This window comes from Filobasidium floriforme, assembly GCF_021052385.1.
Source record: "Filobasidium floriforme strain CBS 6241 chromosome Unknown HD553scaffold_6, whole genome shotgun sequence".
NCBI lineage: Eukaryota > Fungi > Basidiomycota > Tremellomycetes > Filobasidiales > Filobasidiaceae > Filobasidium > Filobasidium floriforme.
Genome location: NW_025763627.1, coordinates 802576 through 828485, shown reverse-complemented (window position 1 = coordinate 828485; position 25910 = coordinate 802576). Strand labels below are relative to the sequence as shown.

Genomic DNA, 25910 nt, shown 5'->3' with positions numbered 1-25910 from the left:
GTATGACGGAGGAGCGACAGCGCTCCTGCCCTCTCGGCTGTGATTGCTGTGCGCTGTATGGGTAGGCTGCTGGGACACCCGCGACATATCGTGCTGACGTGCTGACGTGCTGATCACCAATTCGACATTTCAACAACATCTTCGCGTCAATGATCGATGGGCAAGCCGTCTTCAACCTCTATGACCTGGAAATCGATCGACCACAGTGCTCACTGCCGACTCAATCTGAAGTCCATCCAGTACAGACCAGTCTCCTCGTAAGTGGCACTCTGTGCAGCTGCATTATTAGGGGGCGTTGATCATCCGGGAGTGAAACAAATCCCCAACCAACCCCCTGCTTTAGGAGGTCTCGTTGCACCAACCCGAAAGCCGCACAATATTACGTTCAAGAATTCGAGATCCGAGAGGTCGTCTACTCCGATAGAGAGAGGTAAGCAGCTAAGTGAAGTCGCATCGAACCCTGATGCAAGGTCGTTTGACTGATCTTTATGAATCCATTGCCATACGATCCAATAGGACACGCGATATCCAAGCTGCAGTACAAGAGAAGGGTACGGATCGACCCACGCCTACCGGTTAGTAGATCATCGTTGAGTGGTGAGTACTTTCGATCCTGACAATGACTGGGAGGAGTCGTTGATAACAGAACATCGCGTGTGCGTTGATCAGTTCTTCCTCGATGAACTCCCCTGTGGCGGAACTTTCGAGATTGTCGATCGATCCTCCTGAGACTATGGATGTTCCTCAGATGCCGGTAAGTCCTGATATAAGACCCTTGATGGCATAGAGTCTTGCTGATAACGGCCGGCCACAGGGTGCAATGCCCATCAATGTGGATGCAGATGACGAAGATGAACAGAAGACTGAGCGCATGAGCTCGCCCGGTCATACAGCCGGTTACAAGCGAGACCATGACGAGATCGACGAGGATGATGCCGACTCTGGCCCGGAACCTAAGAGACTCAGAGCGAACAGCAACGCCTCTCAAGCTGGTACTATCTGCACATCGCCAAGCATGAAAGACGAGCATGACGACGCAGAGCAGGGGAAGGAGATCGACGACGAGGTGGAAGAAGAGGAAGCCGAGGAGACAGAGGAAGAGGAGGAGGAAAGGAGGGATATCAGCAAGCCGACCAAGCAGGACAAAGATACTACCGCCAAGCTGGAATCTCACATCGCAAACCTCGATGGCCTTGTTGCCCAGGAAAGATCCCGCGCCAACAAGCTCCAGAAAAGGTACGACTCTCTCATCATGGCTGCACACGAACTCGACCTCAGCAACAAGACGATGAGCAGCCAATTACGGGAAGCTCAAACCGAAGTCAATCGCTTGCGAGCGGAAAGGAGTACGCTAGCATTGCTGAGTCCGCAGTCGGATAAGACGGAGGAGGAATGTCTGCGATTGCTGAAGCGACTCAACCAAAAGATCAAGGATCTCTCCAGTCACATCACCACTATCTCTCAAGCCGATGCCGATCCTCAGACCACCCGAAAAGAGCGAAGAGAATATTGGCAATCGATCCTGGTAGATGTTCTTAGGAGGGTCGTTTTCGACAAGTTCCTGGCGGGCCTGGGCAAGACAGTCAATCGTGTGATGACGACCTTATCCAAAGAGATACCCGAGCAATGTGGGTGTGATAACGATATAGTGGTGTCGGTACCTGGTAGTGCTAATTCCCGATCGCTTTCTCTGTTATAGATTTCAGGCTCTGGAAATCCACAACAATCAAAGCGATAGATCTTTGCGTGCCCCTGACGGATAGACAGGCTGAGACCCGAGCCGGCGTTTTGAAAGCTATTGGAGCAAAGAGATGTAGTGATATCCCGGATGAGGTCCGTCGAGCTCACATGAACTCTGACAGTGTGAAGCTGACATCCCATACAACATCAGGCCTTGGCAATCCTTGATGACGTTACCGATCTTGCTATGGAGGTGCAATGGTACTTGTCCAAGGACAGCAAGGACATCGTGATTCTTTGCCCTATGCAGGGGGAATCGTTTGACGCCCAAGTGATGCAGGACGCCAGAGCTGGAAAACACACTCGGGATGAGCTTGATACGCTCTCGAACGATCGCGAAGCTGAAACTCGGGTCCGATCGGTAGAACAATGCCTCTCCTTCGGTTTCGCTGGCTCGGACGGGATCGAAGCAAAATGTCTGGTCATCCTTGCGGAATGAAGTCGTCTCGTTAGTTATGTGGCGGTGAACAACGGCACGAAACACCGTATCGCAAGCCATGATCGAGTTGTCTGCCTGTCTTCAAGTTATGTTATGCGACAGGCCGACAAGAAGGATCGCGTACATAGACAGTCGTATATGTCAAGAGTTAACTACAGGTTGAGCGTATACGTATGGAGACCAAAAGCCCTGTACAGGGACTCTTCTCCTTTTCTTATCTTCTTCATTACATCGTAGTTTCGGAGTCGATACCAAGGGAAGTGTCACGATCAAATATATCGAGCTTTCGTTGCGGCGAAGCTCATGTTGAACAGGGTTGCAGGAGGCTGGCATCTGATATGGCCAAGTGGGAAATTTTCAGTCCTCGTCCATGGCCGATTCGGCGCCCTCAAGGTAAGCGCTGTGACCATAAACCTTGTGGATATCCAGACATAGATGTATCAGTCAGGGTCTACAACCAGCGGGCAATTTTCTCACCTTGCCTTGTGGGCTGAAGACAGCCGCTCTCAACTCGGTCTCCCCGCAGTAAATCCGGACCTCGTAATCATCTACAAAGAAGCATTTATGAGCGTGATTTGTCTCCGATCATGCGCTGGAAACACAGACAAGACGTAGACGTACATCGAACGATCTGCTGACCATCTGGAGCCGTTTCGATGCCATGTGGCGCGTCTTTAGGGATTGTATAGGGAAAACTTCCGATAGTCTTAACACCTAAAGAGGACAGATACCTCGTTGGAACAAGCGGAGCGTGAGAATCCCATATGAGATGCTCACGCTGATCGTCAGCCCATTTCGGGATATCAAGACCGACAGATTCTTTTAAGACGAATCTCTCCGCTTTCTCGGACTCTGGAAAAGGATACTCGTACTCTCGATACAGTCGCTTCGAGTGATAATCCTTCGCCATAACCGTTTGATTCTGAACCAGTAGGAGATGACTCAGAGTTCGATTGTAAACCAGCAGGAGGCCATATCGGTCTCACCTTCTCCACAATAACCGAGAACTTGCCCGTCATTCTTTTGTTACCGTGAAAGCTTGTGATCCGGTGAGCATCTTCGGGAGGGATTGTGTCCCAAGGGTGTAGCCTACGTTGAGTGGTGCAACCAATCCGACTGGGATCTAAGAAGAAAAGCAATCAGCAACAATATAGATTTGCTGTTGGACGGACCTAGAATCTTCACTGATGCGCTGCTGGATCCACGGTCTCAAGCCGAAGATGCACCCTCCCAGGGTAACAGCGCGCGATCCACTATGAGAGACCAATCAATCAGAATCTCACTCGTCCTAGGCTCGAAGGAATAGGAAGTCTAAGACAACGGAAAGCACTCACGAAGAAGAGGCCGTTTGCTCGGGCTGGATAATTCGGGCTTCCCTTACTACCCTCTCAAGCGTCTCCCTGAGATAGGGGCTATCGCCGAACCCTCCGGAGCAAAAGACATGCTGCAGTGGATTTCGATAGAATTGAACTTTGAACCTTTCAAAAGTAGGAGCAGGGAAAGAACATACCTTCAAACCGTCAGTTGCAACTATCTGAGCGGCTGTGCTCGCGATCGGGTCCACATGAGGTTTAAATGCTGCTTCTAGGAGATCCCTACGAAGAGTCAAGATCCCGGGCGTCGATCAGCGGTATATGATCTACTGATAGGCGGTCAGAACTTACCATGAGACTTCGATTTCACCATCCTCGTAATCGTCGGGATTATCCGAAAGCTCAAGGGGAAACGGACCACGACCTTTCAGCGATACCGAGAACCCTGGTTTTCGGTTTTCACTAAAACACCTCGTGGCCCTCTCAATATGCTTTGGCGAGGGGATCGTCTTTGGGTATTGCTCCGCCAGAAAAGCCTTCAGTAAATCCGAGAAAGTCCGATCGACATAGGTCGACCCGTTGTACAAGCAGACTTTGTTCTCGGCTCCAATTTCGTTGAGTTCGAGAGGTTGCTTTTGCGTAATCTCATAGGAGGTAAAATCCTGGTGATTTGTTCGAGTCAGCGGGATGGCCTCTAACTGACTACGAGACAGCATTGGAGTCTCACCACAGTCCCGCCTCCCGCATCAATGACTAAGAATCTTTCTCCGACCTAATAATCTCGGTAAGTTGGACGTCGTTCAGCAATCATGATCTGTCCATACGACTCACTGCCAGGTTGATCATCTTCAATTGATCATACTTGTAGCCATAGGAATACCGATATCAGCTGTTCTGCCATGCCAACTCGAAAGAATTTTGGGATCGTATGCTCACGCAGTGCAAAGCAGCTGCTTCACTTTCGGAACAGAAACATAGACATGATCCCGTCTCTTGAGTTATGAGACCCACTCTGATGGCTTCGGCCCGCAGCGCCATCTTGATGACCGGGTCTATTTTATAGCGCATTGGATCGTGAATCAGCATCCCTTCTTGGGGTCGTATTGGTGATCGTCATTCGCTCACCCCGGTTCCATGCGACCGGTACGGTGATGACATACTTGACCTTTTTCTCTTCCCTCAGGGTAGGAAGCCAGTTCATAGCCCAGTCTCGACGAGCGATTTCGCTCGCCGACCTATACAGTTTCTCAAGCATATCCCCCCAGATTCGAATCGCACCGATCCCTGGCGGAAGTTGTTTCGATGAGCGGTCTACGAATGCCTCCTTCTGAGAGGCGTTAGTCGGATCGATATGCACTAGTAGTGGAATACACGCGCCGTGAATCGTATGTATAACCTATAGCAATGGCTCTGACAGAAGGTACTCACATTTAAACCATTCACTTTTGGATATTTCGCCCTTATCGATAGCTTTTCTCATTGCGGAGTTGAGATCGTTGGCACCCCATTCCTCCAGACACTTTCCGCTGGGATGGTTCAAGGGGTCATATAAGAGTTAGGTTAGGTGAAATTGCAAGATACGGAGAGCTGAGACCTAGAACTGACTCTTTATCGTAATACAAAGTCGACGGGACCTTAGCTTTTCCTGCCGGCTGACTGTTGAGCTTCTCCATCACAACTGGCACTCGACTAGAAGGTCCCGAACGCTTAGCGGAACCGGGCATTCGAAGCAATCAAGACTCAAGCGCACCATCCCTGCGCTTGCGGAGCAATATACGCCATCGCGACCCCAGCTAGGAGATCACACATAACAACGATGAAGTCGACTTAGTGGTAATCGGTGAGAACTTTACCAGGCGACTCACACTGGGTCGTACCGATGTCAAAACTCATGACCAGAAGTTCCGATTCATCACCCTGCGCCAGGTCCTCCACGATATCACGTAACGACGTCATATTCAGTGGCTTTCGACCAGTCGGTGGAAGATCTGTGTGGTGTTTTTCTCAACTGCACCTTCCGATCACAGGCTACAGTAATGTTAATATAGTCATATACCGCGAGCTTCTTCGATCCATACCTCGCGGAACTCGCGGAAGGTTGGTCATGAATCGCTAGCGCCGCTTGCCGATCCACCAACGATGATCATCTGAAACAAAAGATCTTAAGGGTGGACTATCGTCTAACCGGCGCTGACATACAGACATGTCACCCTTTCCGTTTGTGTCGGAGCTTCTCGAGCGATAAGGTCAGACGGATTGGAAAATCATCGTACAACCTCGCTGTTGAAAGGCTTGGCGGCCGAGAAGCTCGCAATCGCTGGAAGTATCCGTTTCCGTATTAGACTATGTGCTTAGTGGCAATCTAGTCGGCCGGTGACAGTACTTGACCGCATCGTCTTCTACCAGGTTCATACGCTTGAGAACCTCAATACAGCGCAAATATGAAGCTGGCGGTGATCGAATACGTCTTCGAAAAAATCTGGGGTGAGACGTTGTGTTTCCCTCATTCCATTGCATAGCTGATCTGTTCCTGGAGTGAACAGGAGAGCGATTCACGTATCTCTCTTTCCCTTTCTTCGTCTCGACGGTCTCCACCCCTGCTTCGCTGAAGAGGGCGATCGACACGACCGATGACTCGACTGAACAGCAGCCTGTCAACAAAAAGCGGTGCTTCGAATCGCACGATCAGTCGAGCGAAAACGACACCAAGTATGACATTGCGGTGTTGAACAACAATAATGTATCAGCCACCAAATCAGTTTTTGACATCGGTCTCCTACAAAATCAAATCGAGGCGCAGAAGGGCGAGATACAAGCGCTTCGGGCTGCACTTACTCGAGCACAGGCACACTCTACCCGTGTCGACGATCTTCTGACGGAAAGTCGTCAACGCCTCGAAGTTGTCTCTGCGGAGCTCGAAGTGAAGCGCGCGCTAGCGGATGGGACGAATCGGTTATACGCAGAGTTGCGTGACACCGAACTTCCCGCTGTGCAAGCACAGTTAAAAGAAAAGAGCGTCGAAAACTCTCGGCTTAGACAAGAACGAAGCGCTGCCACATTGTTGGTACCAGAAGCCGCGAACACGGAAGAAGATTATTTACGAGACGTCCGGGAGCTCAATCAGAAAATCGTCGACCTTGCGCATCAGATGGTCAAGCGAGACGACATTGCGAAGTCGGCCGCAGGTACGCTACGTCAAAAGCGAGATACGTACCAAGACTGGTGTGTCGAACTCCTCTGGTGCGAGGTGTTTTCGGACTTCTGTCCTGGTTTGGGTCGTATATGCGCGAGCGTACTTGAACAGGTCGCTTCCAAAATTCCGCCCCTCCGTAAGCGTTCCTGAATGGTCTCCAGAATAGCTCGATCCACTTAATTGCCCCTTCTTCACGCTCGATATCGTCAAGATCGAACGGTTTGGAAAGCCACAACTTTCACATGTATCGAGAAGATGGTCGATCTTGACAAGCTCATCAAGGCTACCATCACTCAAGCCGTACGTGGAGACGAACTGGCGCAAAAGATCAACAAGGAGGTGAGCATAATGCCTGATAGTCAGCCTGTGTACGGCTGGGAGGCTCACAGCTATGTATAGACGCGTCGATCCCTTGACGAGATCATCGAATCAGCGGTCCGAATCCATTTCTCCATGGCAAAGGAGGGCAAGAATACTAGGGTACTCTACGCGTTCGCCAACACACCTGCGATCTATGCGCCAGCGGAGATGGAAATCGCCCAGCGTCGTCGTATTACGAGCGAGATCATCGTCGACGAGTCATACAAGGTCGAGAGACCGCTTCTTGTGAGGTCTTGCCTTTCGTTCGGATTCGCCGGGTCGGCCGGAATCGAGCAGAAGTGTCTAGTTCTTCTCGAATAATAGGGCGGCATCGACTATCAGGGACCGATAGAGCGCTGCACATAAGCATATAACGTAACAGACTGCCTGTGTCTAGGAGGAAGCCATAGTATAGAACGTATATTGTTGTGCCTTGTACTACTAGGATCGTCGAGGCAAAAGTTCATCATTATCCTTTTCCTCCTCCTCGCTCTTCTTCTGCTCAGCCTCTAGGCAAGAGCATGAAACTCGGTCAGGTGCTTGCAAAGAACGGCTGGTCGATCCTGTCTTTGCGGCAAAACAGGCCAGACGATAGTGTTATTGACCTCGTTCTGTCATAAGGGGTGCCGTCCCGGCAGGCCCTGACCAGGCGGCAAGGCGCCCCTTGACGATAAATAGTGTATCCCTCGGAAGTAGAAAAAAGAGTAGATTATTACTCTTTTTTTTTGCTTCCGGAAAGAGATAATCGACCTTGTTCCACTTTCAAGAAGCATATATATCGGGTCGAGTAGTGACCAAAAACGTCCTGCAAGATGCAATCCATGTTGGCCTTGCAATCCAACCTATCCACCAGCATCCCGAGTCACTTTGCCGCTTTGCCCCAATCTCAGCGTCCCAGATAGGGCGGGAGTGTTCGTTGTAGTTGTCAACTCTAGCCTTCAACCTGACAAAGTCTTCAACCGGAACTCCAGCCGGAATCTCCAGCCGGAATCTCCAACTTGGTGCTCAATGTCTGAACATTCTTTTTGACGTCCTCAATTTCGATCCTGGTGCCCTTGGCGCCTTTCTCGAGATGACCGAGGTTCCCACTCGCACCAGTATACAAGAGCTCCAGGATTACAACCCACCCCCTCTCTGATATGAAAGGAAGGTGTACAAGGCTGACAGGCTCTGCGTGAGGTCGCAGTTTCGGGGTCGCCGTGCGTATATGGGGTCGGTTTTGGGCTGTTGGGTCGGTTTTGGGTTGCTGGGGTCGCGTCTGGGTTGCAGGGTTAGGGTCGGTCGGCGTCGTCGATGCGCGTCGCCCAGATTGCGGTGTCACTTGCCGGTTCATCAGCAGCTTAGCAGTACCTTACCTGTACTAAGTTCTCGATATCGCAGCGATGTCAGACTTTGTGGCTCGTCCATTGGTCTCGTCTTTATCGCAAATGCGTAGCCTTGATTAACACTCATACCATACAAAAGGACGTCGCAGAAGCGCCGGGCTGGCGTCATCAAACAGCGGCCTCCGCTAAACAAATCAGCTCTCGACACCTTTCACATCAAAACACCATCTTCTTGGTTGTCTCTGGTGATCCTCTGATATGACTGAGGGTTATGAACAAGGTATGTATAAATCTCTCACGAGCTGATTGTTAACCAGCCCGGTCCTAACGATATGAAATCGCGAAATATCTCGTCAGACTGTCATCTTCGTTGATTGATTGTCAATTCATCGCCCTTGAGCTTTCAAACGAACTGTCACCGTGGGTAACGAGTCCCAAAAGCCGTGTCTAACTGCTACGTAGCTAATTCCTAATCCTCACTGTGATGAACTTCGACCCAACTAGCATTGAGAGTTGCCGTACGGCGGAAGAACGAGGATGACTCTGATCTCTTCGAACAACCTCCTGAAAGCCGCCGTGCTTGTCAACGGAACTCCAGCCAGACCTTGGGATATCAATCGGGATAAGTCGAATGAAACCTCGGGAACTATTAACCTTGTCGGGAAAAGGCCCTTCAGCATCGAATTAGATGTGGCCGCATACTTCTCCAGTAGAGTCCCCCGACTTCGAGGACAACCCAATGCGGACGTGTTGCGTCGGAACCGTGCGCAGGCACATCTTCAAGACTGCACCGACTTGCGAGCCGAGGTATATCTCGACGAATCCCACATCCTCACTATCAACTTCCCATGCACCCAGAATCAGTCGTTCTCTGGCAGTTGGAGCAAGCCAAACGACCCTGCAATCGAGGCCAAGCAGATCTATGCGACTCATTGCGAAGCGCATATCGAAATCGACATCTTCAGGTGTATCCTGGTACCGGCTAAAACAGCCAAACGATCTGCTAAGCGAGCGAAGACAGAAAGGGATGAGTATGAGGAAGACCTCCAGGCTGCAGATCAACCTGATGATCCCGAAGCATGGAAGGTCTTTGCCATGTGGGATGACGATGATAAACCCTATCACTCGTTTGACTTTACGTATGTGGATCTTGAACGTTGGGAACGGGAAAAAGCCGAGCAGCGGCAGCGACAGCGACATGCTGGCAAACGTGGAGAGCGCGACGATGCTGAGCCGCAGGTCGAGACGGCTGAGGAACAGCAAGGCTTAGAGAACGCTGTAGATGTGGATCAGCCAAGCGAGCCAGAGGGAAGACAGCCGGATTCTGTCCAGCTTGCTGCCGATCTGGAACGTCGATTGCAAGAGGTTGAACAACGAGAGCGTGTGATTACTCAACAAGAGCAGGATCTCGCTGAGCAACGTCAAAGAGCTCACCGAGAACAGCGGGAAATCGCGCGGGGGCTCGAGGAGCGTGAAAGAGTACTTTTGCAGCGTGAACGAGACTTGGATGCACGGTGTGCGTGCAGCTCCCGAGTCGTGCCACAAGTAGGCGAGGACGAGCGGAAGCCGAACATCGAGCATCGAGAGCACTTGCAACACCTACATTGTGAGGCGGTTAACCAGGTACCCAAGAAAGAAGCTTCCAATCCGCATGAGCCTGTCAGCGAGAAGAAGGGCAAAGGTAGAGCCCCGTCTTTGTCTCGTTCTTCCAGCAAGCGACCTCGTCGGGACAGCGATACTGTTCGCTAAGTGCACGGCAATCCGGGATTGACCTGCGGAACGAGGAATGGGTACCAAGGCGAATACTAACAAGCGAATCACATCAAGCCTTGTACAAGAGCTGCTTCTCGAATTCGATACACGCAGCTCAGCCAGTCAACATGTCCGAAACAATATGCTTTAAATCGATGTCATGGGCTGTATTACAACGATTCGACCGTCACCTTACTGCTTCTTGTAAGCGGTATCAATGAGCTCCTTCATACTCCTCAACTTGATCTCGGGGAATTGCTGGCTCAACGTCTTCTCCGGCTTGAAGTCGAAGATGCCCGTCTCGGACATGACCCCAAAGGCGGAGAACATGCCCGTCATCGCTTCCTTGGGGAAATGAGGGTAGGTAGCCGGGTGCGAGGGAAGCTCGGTGATTTGACCTTGTCGGAGGGTCTCCATATCATCGTGCTTGACGGTGAACTTGGTTCCCTTCGCCTGTTCGAACAGGCGAACGAGCTGGTTCCAGGATACCTTGTCGCTACCGATGTACGAAGTCTTTTCCCACTTGTCCAACGACATCGCCGCGGAGACAAACTTGGCGGTATCCCACGAATGGGTAAAGGCGACGGGGACGTCCCCCGAGGCGGGGATCGCTGCGGTGTTGTGCGCAGGGTCGACAAAGACTGCCAAGGGGTAGAGATAGGTGTCGATGTACGGAGCAACAAAGTAGTCGGCAAAGAGACCGGTAGGGATGTTGGTGTACTCGAGCGAGGTCGCGTCGAGCTTGGCCATCAGCTTGAGCTTGCTGTTGGCGATGGGGAAGTAGCCAGCGACCCTGTTCATAGCGAAAAAGAAGTCAGTACGATGTCAATGCCCAATTCAATAGCTATGGACTCACTCTTCGGTGTACTCGATACCCCAGGTAGAAGGGATGAACCTCTTGGTGACCGAGGACTTGTCCGAAGCTTCGACAAGGTTGAACTCGGCCGTATCATCACCTCCGGTGTTGAGGGTGGAGATGACGGTATGGACCTGGTTCTCCTCCAGGATCTTGACCAGAACGGCGACATCGTTGTAATCGACTCCGATGGTTCGAGGCTTATCAGCGGTCGCTTCGGCGGACTATGAGTTGAGTTCATCAAGTCAGTCTACAACACCGACCGGAAACGACGCGAAAAGGACTCACCTTTCGACCGAGGCTGACGACTTGGAACTTGTTGTCGGCACGGATAGCGTCGATGATGGCTTTGCCCATCTGGCCGGATCCTCCTGCTACTGCGATGACTCGGGACATATCGATTATTCGAATTTGTTGTTTTGTTGGTAAGTGTGAAGTTGAAGGGAGGCGAGTTGCTCGAGTTGGAAGCTGAGTGTTTGTGTGATTGATGATGGACAGAAATCGAAGGAGAGTGAGGAGCAATCATCGTCGATTCTTGGCCCATTATATGCGTTTCGGAAGTGTCAGAGTTGGCTGTAAAGCTCCAACATTTTCGACATCTCGACGTGTTTCACTTACTAAGCCGATGGCGTCAGCTGACTTCGAACTTCAATCGACCCTGGGCTTCGCGCGCTTACCAATCAACTCCCCGAGGTCCCTGAGTCAACGGGAATCACGCATCACTTCATTCTGTCTCCGTGCGCTTCTGTGAATCGTCGAGCACTATCGCCATAGCGCTCGATTCCCAGAGGCTCTTTCCGAATTGCATTGCACTCGCTAGATTGCTAGTACGTGCTAGATACTAGATGCTGGTCGAGCTAGTCGTCGACGGGTCTTTCGACAGTTAATCGGTCGGACGCGACCTACGGTCGATCGATCGATCTCACCCGGCTTGATGGTCACATGGACCTCTATCAGACCAAATACAGAGCAAAGCACTGATGTCTACTCGTGACGCAGAGTTATGGCTGGGGCAGAGGATCGGAGCAAGCCATAGGGCTTTGCAGGACTGTCATACGCAACCATCGGCTGTCCGGATGCTAATTTTGTACCACCGATTTCTGGTGGTACGAAATTAGCATCCGGGCTTGATCGCAGGCCAGATCAGCTCGAAGGCGACATCTACTAACTAATCGTCCACCCTGATCGCCACGTACAAGTCGATAAGAGACTTGAGCATGTATTCCTCGATTCCATAGTATGGGTCACTCTGTCAAGTCCGACTCGCTGGACCGCTGGGCAGAAGCATTGCGAAACGTATTGCCGCGGAGCGACGACGAGGTGATCGATTTCCTGGCCGAGGTCATCGTTGACAGCGGTTTCGCTCCTCGAGTCCTAGAAGAGGATGCTCGATCTAAATCAGACGTTAGTAGGGCTACTACAGGCTACACTTCTACCGATGAAGCCGAAGACGACACGCTGCATTCTTTATTGCAAGAACACCTCGTCCTACTGCTCGGTAAGGACCCCCAGGAAACGACCTTTATCAGCCGGGACGTTCTCGACGCATACCACCTCGCCTCCTCTTCCTTCAACACTGACGACGAACAAACACTCCGTGCTCCACCTCGACCTGACGCTTGCGAACTATGCGACCGTGAAAACCACCTCACGATCCACCACCTATTCCCGCGGTCGGAACATACCTACATCCTCTCCCATCCACCCGCCGACGTCGATAGCAATATCACCAAACAGTCCCTCTTAACAACTCATATCGCCTATCTCTGCCGACCATGCCACTCGGCTGTGCATCGGATAGCCGATAACAGAGAGCTAGCCCAGGAGCTCTTCTCCATACCTCGGCTGTTGGAGAACCCGGAGGTCGTCAAGTTTGTCGGATATCAGGCCAAGCAAAAGACATCGGGAGTTAACCACTCGAAGTTTGGGTTGCGATATAAGCGGTAGCTTGAATTGCTGGCGATTTGGGTAGACCCAGTCTGAGGAGAAGCGGAAAAATCGAGAGTGGGGAAGGGTTAGGTTTAAGTTAGGAGAATAACGCAAGCAGGCGGAGCGATGACCGGTACGTTCGGCTGGTACTTCAACCCCCCTGCAGCTTATTGGAGATCTGACTAGTTCTCCATGTTCTCCTGCTGATACCTCAGCATAGACTACATGTGCCAGCTCAGCGGCCGTTGCTCTGTTTCGTCTACGCCTGCTACCAGTATTATGCGTCGGCACCTACTCACTCGTATCAGATCGAGGTCGACCTTCAGGTTGATCCGACGTTAATTCGGGCTGTCTGGCAATTCCGATACATCCTTCCTCGACACCGCGCTACTGTCTGCCTATCCCGATACATCCGTTCTGTGTTACAGAATGAGATCGTGCTGTACAACCGGCCTCGACGTATCTGCTCTTTCGAGCGGGGTGGTGCTTCTGGTAGTACGTCGATGTCGAGAACGAGGTCGTGCTGTATAGCCGGACTCGATGTATCTGTTCTCGTAGAGCTTTTTACAGTGCTTTCATGTCGATTGATGAGAGCGGTCCGGATCCTCGGCATCCCCTTCCCGCGAGCGGATGTGACTGTATGATCACGCTCAACGATTCGAGTCCCGACCCGTGAGCATCACCGTTGTACTCGTAAAACAAACAGACACCACAAACAATTTCCATCACCTTCGTGTTCATTGACATATTAACGTCGTCGGCAGTACAAATTGCTTGAGTCCTATATCATACGAAATCTGCGACACGCTGATGTTACATGAACGACCTCTCTACAGGCAATCCTCCTCGATCGTCACCAACACTTTCTCAAGGGTCCCCGCGGAACCGTAGAATCCAAATCCTAGACATCTTCCAACAGTCTGGTCTGCCTCGGCGGCACCGGCGGTACCGCTCTGACCCCGTGTGTGCATCGTCCCCGCGTCGAACACCGACCCTCTCGAGAAGTAGACCAGCCGGGCTTGCTTGACTTCGCTAGACATCGCCCAGTGAAGCCTAACAGCCATCTGAACGACTGTCTGGATGTCCTGAATGCTCTGAAAAAGGTAGATGATGATATCAGTATAGTGACAGTGGTGGAGCAGAAGCGATGAGCAACCAAGATGCAGACACCTACACGCAGCTCCGGCGACTCCTCCAAGATCCGCCTACAAAGCTCTTCGGTCATCGTATCCTGGTCTCTCGACCTGACGTTCTCGGACGCATAGAGTAAGCCCTGAAACATTGTTTGGGCTACAACACATCGAAAGAGAGTGAGGTCAGACTCGGTCATATACAAAACAAATGGATTGTATCCATTGCAAGCTCACCATTCCCTTGCAACCCGCGATGAAACGACTTCAGCACCTCATCATCCGCGTCATCCTCTCCCAAGACCAGAACGCTAAACACCTTGTTCCAGAGTTGGTCGATCAGGATGAACGTCAAGGATTCCCTCCTCTCCTTCGAACCTCTTGATAATCGATGAGTAAGGTCTCTGATACTCTGATTCAAGTGTTGAAGGTCCCGAAGGTACTCTTCCTCCGTCTTCTGGGACACCGGAACAAGAGATGCCTGAGCGGTCCGATCTCGCTTGAAGGCGCGAGCTTGTTCTTCGAGGACCCGGTATCTTTCCTGGATCGTCTCCATCTCGGCTGATTTCCTGACAAGTCTTGCACTCATTTCCTCAATGGCCACTTTTCCGTCCTTCTCGAGCTTGATATAGTCCACTCGCATCTTTTCAAGCTCTGAGGTGATCTGATCGTTATTCTCACGGAGTTGCGCAGCGATGCCAGCGTGTTCATCTCGCGTCTCATCGAGCTCAGCCTCGAGGTCTTTCTCGCGCTTAGTGATTCGCGGCTTTCGGTTTTGCCTACGTTTTGGCTTCGGCTTTGAAGCCTGTACAAGGGCTGGTGCCTTATCGGCCTTCTTTCTTTTGGAAGGTGGGCCAGGTTGGTACTCGTCGTCATCTGATGACGTACCGATAGTACGTCTATTTGAGCGTCTGACGGATATCTCGGTGGCTGACCAACAGGAAAACGTTTCAGAGATCGTTTGCGTCCAGGCTGAGGCTTGACTTACGAGACCGGACCTCCCTTGTGGAGGGTGCCGGCGAGCCGATATCTCGGTCTTAACAACATCGTATAGACAGGTACAAGTCAGTCTCAGTCTTGACTAGACGACCTGCGCGAGCATTCAGGGTCTCATCTCCACTTACTGCGAAGCTTGACCATTTCTTATTGCAATGAACGGTTGGTTCCCTTCGCGTGCGGAGAATCTCGATGGAGGTTGATGTCAGTTGTCTGACTGGGATCGGTCACAATATCGCAAACGTTCTGGGCTATCAAGTTTCGTTTATAGGATCGGCCGGACGGTCTTGGGCTTTGTATATGCTGTGATGCGCTGGATGAATGAGATGCCACTATTTGTAAATGCAGCAACGAAGCATGAATTTAGGTTCGATGATACAATAAAGACTGCAGCAACTAAAGGATCAAAGGACGTCGATCCGCGTCGATCCGGATCGGTCCGTTCGATCCACCGACCCACCGCAACTACGATGTGTCACGGCACGTCCAGCAGCAGCAACAACTTGCAGCTGGGTACAACCGACAGGAGGCAGGAGGAGGATGTCAGATCCCGATGTTCACGGAGTCCGGCATCGAAATTTGGGGTGGTGGCGCGCTTAGGCTTTGAGCTTCCGAGAAGCCTATGTGTGGCATATGTATAATTGTATAACATAGATACATAGATCGATGCGAAAGATATGAGATGTTCAAGACTGCCATGAAAACAAAACCTTGGTATCCAGAACCAGATCATCCTCATATACTCACCGTTCATCTAGTCTACCCAATAAACCACAACAAAATGTCTGTCAAGAGAGAAGAATGTCGTGAGCAAGTGATATTTGGGATCGACATAGGCACGACCTTCTGTGAGTATGGTCTAAAGCGATCGAGGCCATGCCTAAAACCCACTTTGATGAGGTCTGATCTTGTAATGGACAGCTGGTGTCGCAATGTCATGGCGTCAAATAACTGGCGAAATGTAAGCCTGGGAGTTGAGATGCGAAATGAAGAAGTCAAACGCGCAGCTAATCACAGATGTGCCCGAACACACACACGGTAGCCGTCAGCCTGCGGTACTTGAACGGCTCACCGGCCAAGTTCCGGGAAGGGCTAAGGTGCCCTCCGTCCTCCTTTACAATCGGAAAGGCGTATGCGAAAAGTGGGGGACTCAGACAGAGGACTTGTCCAAGCCTGACAGGACACGACTGAGGGACGGAGACCTGATTCGATGTGAATGGTTTAAACGTGAGTGATCTGTTGAACTGTCATTCACGGGCTCTAGGGGTTACAATTTAGCGCGATTGACCTCCTCGATGCCGTTTCCTTCCTGAATTGTACTGCATCGTCCGATGTGATATAGCGCATATTGACCCCGACAATCAAGTGCAGCACGAAGCGCTCTCTGATCCTGCCCGACAATTACCTCTCGGTAAAACCGCGTATGACGTTTGGGGCGACTATCTCGAGTGCCTGATCAAGGCGGCCAAGGATGACGCGAGGAACGTATTGGTCATGACTACAACCTGCATGGACGAACTCAGTCGGAATGGCCAAATGATCTATGTCATCGGGGTCCCGGTCGCTTGGTGCAGTAAGTCGACGCCTTTCAATATATAGCCCCTTACTAACGCATCATTCATCATGGATGTAGCTCCAACCATTCAGGCGCAACTGCGTCACCAGGCCTTGCGGATCGGCCTAATCTCGAAGCGCACGGAGTCCTGTTTGAGATTTTGCTCTGAACCAGAGGCCGCCGCACTCCATTCTTTTGATCGCACTCGACATCTCGCTAAGCAGGTAAGTTCGTTCTTGGCTGCATATGCACTGCTCAAGTACCGACTGAGCGATCCGATGACTATACTGTAGGGCGACGTATTTAGCGTTATCGATGCAGGTGGGGGTACTGTCGTGAGTAGCAATCAAGATCGGTTAATATTGGCCTCGGTTATTGAACAGGACCAAAGCAGGACTTTACCTCCTATGAGGTCACTCGGTCTATACCCCTTGAGATCAAAGAATATGGAACTACTCAGAGCAAAAGATGTCTATTTCATGGATCGACCTTTGTCGATACTTCCTTCCGAGCGGTGTTCAAAGAGAAATTGGAGCAAGAATACCCAGCGCAAATCTCTAGTGTACATATCGATCAAGGAGTTGCCAAATTCATCGAGGCCAAACGCTGGTTCTCCCCTACCTCGGATGTCGCCTTCTGGCAGATCTCGCAAGACACGACCGAATTCGATTGCGGGGGCGTGGAGGTTCCGCCATCTTGGATCGAAGAAGCCTTCCGACCTCATGTCAAGGCTATCATCAATGTTGCGTCAAGGATAGCGGCAGCCGACAAGCCAAAGGTGAGCGCCTTTGTCGGGCTGCACCAAGCTCTCGCATCACTGACCGCTTCTGATGCAACGCTATAGTACGTGTTCTTGACAGGTGGATTTGGGGACAACGCTTTCCTCAAGAACAGACTCGAACTGGGTGCCGGTAAGACTGTTCAGGTCATACAACCGGAATGTAGTGCTTCATCATCGTGAGTGTGCAACCATTCACTACAAGGGATCAGAGTCTGACTGGTTACCCCGTCACAGTGGATCACGAGCGGTATCCTTGGGGGCATGCCTCTACATCATCCAGAACCCGGTTGCTTCTCGCATCAGCAACGACTGGATAGGCATCGCGTACCATCGAGAAGCACAGCCGTGGGAGATTCTTGATCACCCAGATCTAGTTTACGATCACTTAGATGGCACCAAACATCTTGAGGCTTTCCTGCCTATCAAGGCGAAGGCTCAGATTGTCGAAGAAGATGATTTCTTCAGTCATCGCTGCAATTACGAGTACAAAAGCCGTCCTTTGAAAAAGGAAAGCCGGACCATCAAACTGTTCCGGTCGTCACAAGACAAGGCGCCGCTTTACTCAGGGGATACCGATCTTGAACTGATTGGCACGGTCCGACTGGAGGTCAATCCGAAGATGCCGTCCGAAGTTGTGGAGATAAGAGCCGGAGTACGGCGATACAAATGTAAGCTATGTTCTTCCTGATTGATGAGGCCTGATTGCATATCTGACGTCCGCTAGACGATTCACAGACCATTTCGAAGTGCGGCTGTACATTTTCGATACCGAAATAAAGGCACAAGTCTACTCAGACGATGGAAAGATTCTGGGTCAGGCTAGTTTCTTGGACCTGGCATGAGTCTCGCCGCGACGACCTCGATTCCGACATCGTGACCGCGAACGAGATCGACAACATCAACTCGACATCGACGCATCGACGCATATCGCAATTTTCAGATCATCGACTTTGAGGCGCACATCGATTTCGACGTGATTTTAGGACCGACTTCTTTCTCTTGCATTCGGCTTGTACTTTCGCTCCGAGTTTACCCCCAACTCTGATGCCCTTTAGTAAGATCTACGGGTTGCATAGCAATTACGCTGCAATTACGAAAAGGTGTACAGTATATCTAGGGTCGGTATCGAAACATATGCTCTTCCAACTTACGGAGACCAAAGATCGACCCATACCTGAAAACCCCATCATCGCCACGCCCCAATCAAATCGGCAAATAGAATCACATATCAAAGCTAACAACACTTGTCGATGTCGGAACCTTCCTTCCTTTTACAAGAACTCTCACACGTGGTAACTTCTATCTTTAGTTCTAGGTGACGGTGATGACCTGCCCGTTCGAATCCTTGAGGACGACGATGTCACAGGGGATGACCTCGTTCGAATCGTAATAGCTGATGTGCGTCTGATCCAGCGGGTCGGTCCTAGAGACGAGATCGCAATCGCAAATGTCAGTCAGCATAGCCCCGTGGAAAAATCCGAGTACTTTTAGGTGAAAGCGGAGAGTAATACGCACTTGATCGCCATCTTCTCCATCCAACTCCTTCCGAGCACGACGTCAAAGTTGGCTTCTTCCGAGATCATGACGGTGTGCTTCTGCGTCTTCGAACCGACGGTGATAGGCAGCTGACCGAGGTTGACGAGACCGGCGTAGCCGTAGGTGCCCATGGCCGACTGAAGGTTCGGCCCATATGAATATGGTGAGGTTATGGTAGAGTCGATAATTGGGCGTATAGCGAGGGAAGGGCAGCAGGGATGAAGCGATAACGATCGGAAAATGGCAAGAAGATCAGCGTCCGAGCACCAAAACGCGAACTCAAGCAAGAGAAAATCGGGGACTAACGTTCTTAGGGATCAACCCCGATCGGGTCGCAAACGGTCTCGACACATAGACGTGTCGGTACCCGAGCTTGATCAACATCCGGACTACCCGACACACCGTAACAATATCACCACCCAGATCAGATGATATCAGCATTCGAAATCGTTCTGCCTGAAACCATACGAGATAAGGACCCTGAGACTCACCATCCTTGACCCCCCCGATACTCCCCACGACAGTCCTCACCCCCCTCCCCTCATGGAAAGCCTTCCACTTCCTCTTATGCCTGTCTCCCAGCGTCTCCCCTTCGACGACATCATCGTCATCCTCGTACCCCCTGATCGCCCCGGTATTCGGGTGGACGGATTTGGGGCGGGTCGTCAAGGCCGTAGCCGTCGATCGGGTCGAACGGGCTCCCGTGGATTTAGGGGCGGGAGGAAGGACGAGGTCTGAAGGAGGGTTGGGGTTGAAGCTGGGAGCTTTGGGGATGTTTGGCAGATGGGTGAGGCCGTCCTGGTTGCTATGGGTGTTGCCGTTAGTATGAGCTTTGTTAGGGGTGTTGGTAGTGGTGCTGGTGGTCTTGTGCACGCTGAAGTGGTTGTGATTCTCGTGTACGGGCTTCTCGGGGGTAATGGTCCTAATATGTCCACCCCCCGTGACCGCCTCGCTACTCTGTTTCTTCTTCTGAGAACCCAGTACAGACCCCGAGCTCTTGTTCAAGATCCCGTTGACCTTCTCCTTCTTCTCCCTGGGCGGGGTCGAGTATAACGACTTTGAATTATAGTTGTTCGGGAAGGTGGAGTTGGATCCTCCTTGAGTCTGAGCAGAGTTGTTGTTGGTGGAGGTGTTGGAGGTGGACTTGGGAGGAGTCAAATGAAGGGTGATCGAAGGGGTCTCGTCGGCCGGGTATCGGGAGAGCATGATCTCCAGGTCGTCGTCTGTCCCCGTTCATGAAAACCAGCATTCCCCAGTATTAATTAATCAAACAGACGATCCTAGCTATCTTCGGGAGGAAAGAGATGAAGGACACGGCAGACTGACCATCCTGGAGCGTCCACCTCCCACCCTCAAATTCGTACTGCAGCAACCCGCCGTCTCGTCCCTCTTTAACACCTTGGGAAGCCTTCTCGTCCAGCCCGGACTTCCTGACTATTCGGTCGATGAGGGCGCTGGAGGATTCGTTCTCTGTGATTCCAATGCAATAAAGAACAGTCAGTTCAAGTTGTAGGGAAGAACCAATCCTTCGACTCTGAAGAGAAAGGGCTACCATTGCTCGGGGTAAGAGGTTCGGGCTGGTTGAAACTCACTGCGGTATGGGAGCGCATAAGAATGAGCCGGGGTGTGGATGTTGAGGATAAGAGGCATGGTGGGCAGAAATGTGGCTATCGCAAGTAGAGCACGTTGCTTTTGGTTGCAATCGAGATGGTAGATGGAGATGCTGATGCTACTTGAACCGTTCGAGGTCGACAACCAACCTGCAACCTGTCTCTACTCTACTCTCGGAAGCTTTTCCGTCTGTTTCGATCGCCGAAAGTGGAAAACGACCGACCACGCGACACGGACGTCATCGACCACATTCGTCGATTGATATATCTCTCTCGGTTTCATAATGATAGACTAGTAGGATTGCGAAAACAAACAAACACCGACGAGACTACTCTGTATAGTCGTCTCTCCTATCGGGCAGCCTCGACGGCCTTGGCAGCAGCCTCGTCCAGTCCGTCTGTACGTGGATCGAAAAGCGAGTCGAGCGAAAGAAGAAGGTCGCGATCAGCCACGCGCGTGTCTGTCGGTGAAATGGACTCGAAACTTACCGAAGGGGAAGATCTTGAGTCCCGACTCTTTGATCATGCTACAATTCACAAAAACACCATCATCAAGCCCCACACCACGTTCTCATATCAGCGTCGATTCTTCATTCACGCTCGTCGATCGCTCTGGCAGGAAAAGGAAATGAGCCGTGGGGACACTCACGCCTTGGCCTCGGCCTCCTTGGTACCCTGCAACCTGACAATCAAGGGGATCGTCAATTGCAACTCCTTGGTCGCCTTGATGATTCCCTCGGCGATCACGTCGCATCGCATGATTCCACCGACTATCAGAGGTTCATGAGTATTGTGGCATCGAGGAGAATAGTAGTGGGGTGTAGAGTGTATTGGATGGAGCGTCGAGAGAAAGTCAAGAAGTGTCAGCTTATCCGTAATCCGAAGTCGAAACCCCTCTGAAACCCCAAACCCTCGGCGACGTACAGATGTTGACGAAAATGCTCTTGACCTTCTTCTCCGTCAAGAGCAGCTCGAACGCCTTCTTGACCGCCTCGGCCGTAGCCCCACCCCCGACGTCCAAAAAGTTGGCCGGGTCCCCTCCGTTCAGCTTCAAGACGTCCATCGTGGCCATGGCCAGACCGGCTCCGTTGACGAGACATCCGATGTTGCCGTCCAGCTTGATAAAGTTCAGACCGTACTCGGCCGCTTCGACCTCTTGAGGGTCTTCCTGGGTCGTATCACGGAGAGAGAAGACGTCCTTTTGACGGAAGTCGGCATTGTCGTCGAAACCGAACTTGGCGTCCATGCTGAGAGGGTGACCGGTAGAGACGAGGGAAGAGAAAAGGTCACGTGGTAATCAGAATTAAGTTCGAAAGAACGGTATTGAGGTCAGCTCTCCGAGCAGAAAGGATTCATTCCCATCCGAACCCGCAGCTCACCAGAGAACCTTGCCATCCGACATCTCGCTCAACGGGTTGATTTCAATCTGCGTAGCATCCTTGTCCTTGAAGATGCTATAAAGCTTGCCGAACACATCGGCCGCGTTCTCCCTAGCCTCTTCCTTGAAACCGAGCTTCTCGGCCAAGGCGATCCCATCGGCCTTGCTGATCCCGTTGTCGAAGTCCAATTCGGTGGTGATGATCGCCTCGGGGGTATCGTGTGCGACCTCTTCGATGTTCATACCTCCCTGGTTGGAAGTCACCAAAACCGGACAGCCCCTAGCACGGTCGAGGAGGATGGCCGCGTAATATTCCTTCTGCGGGGGAAGTCTCTCGGCCAGCATGACGGCGTTGCACAACCTCCCCGCCTCGCCCGTCTGCTTGGTGACCAACTTTTCGCCCAACATCTTCCCGGCGACTTCCTTGGCTTGGGCGGGGGAGTCGATCATCTGAACACCTCCCTGGTAGCCCGAGGTGAAGTGACCTTTCCCTCGACCTCCTGCGAGGACCTGGGCTTTGAGGACGAGCGAGTTGGGGTCCGAGAAGGACTTGGCGACGGATTCAGCTTCCGAGGGCGAAAAGGCGGGTTTGGAGATGGGGGTGGGGATGTCATACTGCGTCGTGCGAGAATGTAGTATAATATAGAAGCGTCGATGTTGCAAGTATGAATTAGAGTAAGTGCGTTCGATTTTGTAGACGGTCCCCATGATGAAAAGCGTAGTGTGTAACGAGTTCAAGTTCAAGGTCAAGAGTTTAGCAAAAGAAGGCGTCTACAGGAAACCGGGTCTGGGCCATCCTGGATGCTCACCGAGTTCAAGAGCTGGACCGACTGGTATTCGTGAATGGACAAGGCCCGGACCTGCTGCCTCTGAGCCGAGACGGCGGGCTGTGAGGCGGGAAGTCGAGGTCGAAGGGATAGAACAACGATGCAACGAGTGAGTCGGGAACGGCCATACCGAACATGCCAAGAGACACGAGGAATGGAGGCAGGAGCTTACTCGGAGTGCCGACCTGGAAGCTCTAAGTGATTGTGACAACATGTTGTTCTTTCCGACGAGATGTACGACTTTTGATTTGCGTCTTGTGAGGAGGAGAGGAAGACGAGACGATGTGATGTGTGTATCGAATGGATAGTTGTATAGGGGGTTGGGTGAGGATGTCCCCTGAGAGAGAGTGTGTGTATGCGACGGCCGGTAGCTAGCTAGCGAAAGGGAATCAAAGCCGACTATCCCCGGGAGCGGACATGCGACAAACTAGAATGTGAGAATGTCCGTCAGCCAGAGTTGTTACGTATCTTGATTACGTAGAGGCTAGTCACCACCTACGTCACTTCCCTTCTGAGAATAGCCTTCGCTCTGTCCCCCCGGCGGCCGGAATGGTTCGGTGTTGACCGGGTAGGAGGGTAGCCTATCTCTAGATCACTCTCTCTGTGTATATCGACGTCGTCTCCATTTTCGACAACTTTGACTTAGACCTCGATCGCAAATCTCACACATTCTCTAGATCGAGTATATACCTAGCTTCTTGCTCTTCGTAGATTGATAGAACGTCCACTTGACGAGCCACCAAACAAGATGTCCACCTCAACCATCACCGCAGAAGCCAAAAAGGCCGGCGAAAAGCTGGCGGGGAAAGTCATGCCCCTTACGCCGACGTTCGGGGTCAAGGATTGTGAGTCCCTGCATGGTCACTTTCCACCAATATCTAACGTTATATGAGGCTGATGATTTGATCTTTTGCTCGGATGGGTTGGCCGGTAGACTCGACCTTCTTCCTGGCAGGTCAGTTCATGTAAAACGTTGACTGCAGGATGAAGCGTTGCTGACGTCCACACTTTATCATACTCTAAAACGATCCTTCCAACGATGATGAACCGCACGGTCCACATTGACGTTGTTGCTACCTCGTGAATGCCGTTGTAGGAGCATTATGTTGCACCATGTAAGCCCACCCTGGCCAAATTTCGCCAGACCTGGAAATGTGTCGCTGACGATACTCTACTACTGTGAATCTGTTGTCGCATAGAACGCACGGAGCTATGACCCGTAAGCCTACGCTCTCTGAAAGACAACGTACGATCGTTGAATGAGGAACTGACCGGATCGCATCTCTCCCTTTCATTTAGCGATCGACGTCGTCAAGAGTGAGTCCTCGTCCATCTTTATAGCTTCTGGCCTTCCGACAACCCCTCGCTAACTCCCTCCCCCTTCCAACGCCTCACAGCCCGTATCCAAATCGACCCCAAATTCAGCCGAACCTCCATGCTATCCACCGGCCGCCAAATCATCGCCTCCGAAGGCCCTCGCGGGTTGTTGACCGGGTTCGGGCCGACGGCGGTCGGATACCTCGTCCAGGGAGGAGCCAAGTTTGCCGGGTACGAGTTTTGGAAGAAACAGTTGGTCGAGGTTGTCGGCAGTCAGGAGGGGGCGGTGGAGCATCGGACGGCTATTTATCTCGTTGGGGCGAGTGTAGCCGAGTGAGTCTGAAGGGTTTTCATTTTGACTTTCAGTTTCGGTCTCGTCCTCGCCCTCTGCACTACTTTTGTGGTCAAGAGGGCGGGAATGAGGCAATTTCGTGAGGGTTTACGCTGACTGAAGACGGGTCTGGTTATGCTTGTGGATAGGTTCTTTGCGGACATCTTGTTGGCACCCCTGGAAGCCACTCGGATCAGGCTCGTCTCGGATCCCAAGGTCAGTCTCTAATCCTCCTACTTTCCTATGCCACATCAGGCTTGATCTGGCTTTCAGCCGAAACTGATGCTGAGATCTATGTCTATGTCGATGTCGAACGTAAATTCTTTACCTTTGCAACTTGACAGTACGCCACGGGCCTCGCCACCGGATTCGCCAAGCTCAGCGCCGAAGAAGGGTTTGCGGGACTGTACGCCGGATTCTTGCCGTTGATCTGTAAACAGATTCCTTATGCCATCGGGCAGGTGAGTCCACATCTCCCTCTGGTGTGCGAAAACTGCTGCAATCCGACAGGAAAGCTGATGTGACGAGTATGACCTCGCCTGTTGTACCGCGGGTAGTTCACGGTCAACGAGTTTTGCCACGAACTCGCCCTCAAGGGAATGGACGAGCACGAAAAGGCCAATCTGGGAGGGATGAAGAAGCTGGGTATCGATCTGGGAAGTGGTATTACGGCCGGTGCGGCTGCTGCCATCTTGTCTCACGTGAGTCGGAAGCGTGACTTGTCTGATCTGGATTATCCGCCTGCACGGTGCTGAACGCCTTTCTTCATTTTTTCGTCTCGATCGCACCGGATAGCCGGCCGACTCGATGCTCTCGGCCGTCAACAAGGGAGCTGGACCTAAAGGACCGATGTACAAACGGCTCATCCAAGTCGGCGGGGAACTTGGGTTCAGCGGACTCTGGGCGGGTCTCGGACCCAGGATCGGTAAGATGCGCTAGTATTTGCTCAAGCGCTCGCGGTATGCTGATTGGTTTCGATACTTTGCGCGTTTGTGTACATGTAGTCATGACGGCCGGTCTGGTCACGGGTCAGTTCTTGATCTACGGATGGATCAAGGAGGCTTTGAACGCTCCTCCAGGCGTCGAGATTCACAAGGAGGAAAAGTAGGTTGGGCGTGGGGCTTGTATGATCGCTCGACTGTGCCGTATTAGATGAGTCGGATCTGTATAGATTGAATGGTCCCAATACGATCTCGTACATTGGGCGAATCGGCGTGCTCAAGATTGTCGCCACCCGAGCAGTGTCTGCAAGGCCGAATCGTTGTGTAATCCCAGCACATACATTGCTCTCCCCACAGTCACTTCCTGTACTAAGCCGTTTGAAGTCTTCTGACAACCCAGACTTGTTGACTACCGTTAAATGTCAATGGGATGCGTGGCGCTACTGTTCTAGTAGCATGCTTGCGCAGACGACACATCTGCTGAGCACGCTGCCCTGCGCAAGCGCTGCACGTGGTCTGATCCACTAGGGGCACAGGTGTTATTGCCTGTTAGATCTTGCTGTCAGTAGTTGCATTTTCATCTATAAGATAGCACTGAAGT

The 25910-nt window shown here is 51.8% G+C and overlaps 11 protein-coding genes across 11 annotated transcripts; 6 read left to right on the top strand and 5 right to left on the bottom strand.

Moving 5' to 3' along the window:
* Nucleotides 1-180: 180 nt before the first annotated feature.
* HD553DRAFT_340632 (uncharacterized protein) lies at nt 181-2179 on the top strand (the record flags this gene model as incomplete). The annotated part of the gene is made up of 7 exons (XM_046182569.1): nt 181-257; nt 344-430; nt 517-579; nt 670-754; nt 815-1628; nt 1700-1833; nt 1892-2179. 7 exons carry the CDS (start codon nt 181-183, stop codon nt 2177-2179), a joined length of 1548 nt encoding a protein of 515 aa, XP_046038204.1.
* A 208-nt stretch (nt 2180-2387) lies between these two features.
* Nucleotides 2388-5448, bottom strand: HD553DRAFT_368283 (uncharacterized protein; the record flags this gene model as incomplete). Its single annotated transcript, XM_046184136.1, has 17 exons — nt 2388-2593; nt 2657-2727; nt 2801-2893; nt 2957-3101; nt 3166-3302; nt 3365-3432; nt 3514-3623; nt 3690-3774; nt 3844-4154; nt 4220-4264; nt 4324-4353; nt 4429-4544; nt 4618-4848; nt 4921-5018; nt 5098-5181; nt 5243-5285; nt 5358-5448. The coding sequence occupies 17 exons, from the start codon at nt 5446-5448 to the stop codon at nt 2537-2539; spliced, it is 1815 nt and encodes a 604-aa protein (XP_046038203.1). The 3' UTR covers nt 2388-2536.
* Nucleotides 5449-5933: 485 nt separating this feature from the next.
* HD553DRAFT_348927 (uncharacterized protein) lies at nt 5934-7463 on the top strand (the record flags this gene model as incomplete). The annotated part of the gene is made up of 4 exons (XM_046183420.1): nt 5934-5976; nt 6036-6821; nt 6897-7024; nt 7085-7463. 4 exons carry the CDS (start codon nt 5934-5936, stop codon nt 7364-7366), a joined length of 1239 nt encoding a protein of 412 aa, XP_046038202.1. The 3' UTR covers nt 7367-7463.
* Nucleotides 7464-8643: 1180 nt separating this feature from the next.
* Nucleotides 8644-10298, top strand: HD553DRAFT_199584 (uncharacterized protein). The gene is made up of 3 exons (XM_046177087.1): nt 8644-8650; nt 8728-8790; nt 8875-10298. The coding sequence occupies exon 3, from the start codon at nt 8908-8910 to the stop codon at nt 10117-10119; it is 1212 nt and encodes a 403-aa protein (XP_046038201.1). The 5' UTR covers nt 8644-8650; nt 8728-8790; nt 8875-8907; the 3' UTR covers nt 10120-10298.
* Nucleotides 10299-10314: 16 nt separating this feature from the next.
* On the bottom strand, nt 10315-11374 carry HD553DRAFT_269895 (uncharacterized protein; the record flags this gene model as incomplete). The annotated part of the gene is made up of 3 exons (XM_046177638.1): nt 10315-10915; nt 10979-11192; nt 11236-11374. 3 exons carry the CDS (start codon nt 11372-11374, stop codon nt 10315-10317), a joined length of 954 nt encoding a protein of 317 aa, XP_046038200.1.
* An 843-nt stretch (nt 11375-12217) lies between these two features.
* HD553DRAFT_334485 (uncharacterized protein) lies at nt 12218-13583 on the top strand (the record flags this gene model as incomplete). The annotated part of the gene is made up of 4 exons (XM_046182148.1): nt 12218-12886; nt 12951-12992; nt 13123-13402; nt 13468-13583. 4 exons carry the CDS (start codon nt 12218-12220, stop codon nt 13581-13583), a joined length of 1107 nt encoding a protein of 368 aa, XP_046038199.1.
* Nucleotides 13584-13628: 45 nt separating this feature from the next.
* Nucleotides 13629-15383, bottom strand: HD553DRAFT_199607 (uncharacterized protein). The gene is made up of 5 exons (XM_046177088.1): nt 15162-15383; nt 15026-15073; nt 14275-14967; nt 14082-14197; nt 13629-14001 (listed from the first exon to the last, which is right to left on the bottom strand). Exons 1-5 carry the CDS (start codon nt 15175-15177, stop codon nt 13738-13740), a joined length of 1137 nt encoding a protein of 378 aa, XP_046038198.1. The 5' UTR covers nt 15178-15383; the 3' UTR covers nt 13629-13737.
* Nucleotides 15384-15814: 431 nt separating this feature from the next.
* On the top strand, nt 15815-18211 carry HD553DRAFT_340625 (uncharacterized protein; the record flags this gene model as incomplete). The annotated part of the gene is made up of 10 exons (XM_046182568.1): nt 15815-15881; nt 15955-15994; nt 16076-16260; nt 16376-16606; nt 16667-16812; nt 16882-16923; nt 16983-17366; nt 17433-17545; nt 17604-18037; nt 18105-18211. The coding sequence occupies 10 exons, from the start codon at nt 15815-15817 to the stop codon at nt 18209-18211; spliced, it is 1749 nt and encodes a 582-aa protein (XP_046038197.1).
* Nucleotides 18212-18672: 461 nt separating this feature from the next.
* On the bottom strand, nt 18673-20635 carry HD553DRAFT_199467 (uncharacterized protein). The gene is made up of 6 exons (XM_046177086.1): nt 20498-20635; nt 20232-20375; nt 19397-20128; nt 19212-19294; nt 18885-19042; nt 18673-18792 (listed from the first exon to the last, which is right to left on the bottom strand). The coding sequence occupies exons 1-6, from the start codon at nt 20553-20555 to the stop codon at nt 18681-18683; spliced, it is 1287 nt and encodes a 428-aa protein (XP_046038196.1). The 5' UTR covers nt 20556-20635; the 3' UTR covers nt 18673-18680.
* On the bottom strand, nt 20603-23050 carry HD553DRAFT_308227 (uncharacterized protein). Its single transcript, XM_046179514.1, has 7 exons — nt 22893-23050; nt 22703-22780; nt 21895-22508; nt 21440-21762; nt 21165-21285; nt 21005-21042; nt 20603-20913 (listed from the first exon to the last, which is right to left on the bottom strand). Exons 1-7 carry the CDS (start codon nt 22932-22934, stop codon nt 20867-20869), a joined length of 1263 nt encoding a protein of 420 aa, XP_046038195.1. The 5' UTR covers nt 22935-23050; the 3' UTR covers nt 20603-20866.
* Nucleotides 23051-23315: 265 nt separating this feature from the next.
* HD553DRAFT_308226 (putative phosphate transport protein MIR1) lies at nt 23316-25612 on the top strand. The gene is made up of 11 exons (XM_046179513.1): nt 23316-23565; nt 23655-23675; nt 23817-23835; nt 23920-23939; nt 24020-24037; nt 24118-24370; nt 24518-24584; nt 24713-24829; nt 24926-25069; nt 25164-25293; nt 25373-25612. Exons 1-11 carry the CDS (start codon nt 23469-23471, stop codon nt 25474-25476), a joined length of 990 nt encoding a protein of 329 aa, XP_046038194.1. The 5' UTR covers nt 23316-23468; the 3' UTR covers nt 25477-25612.
* The last annotated feature ends 298 nt before the right edge of the window (nt 25613-25910 follow it).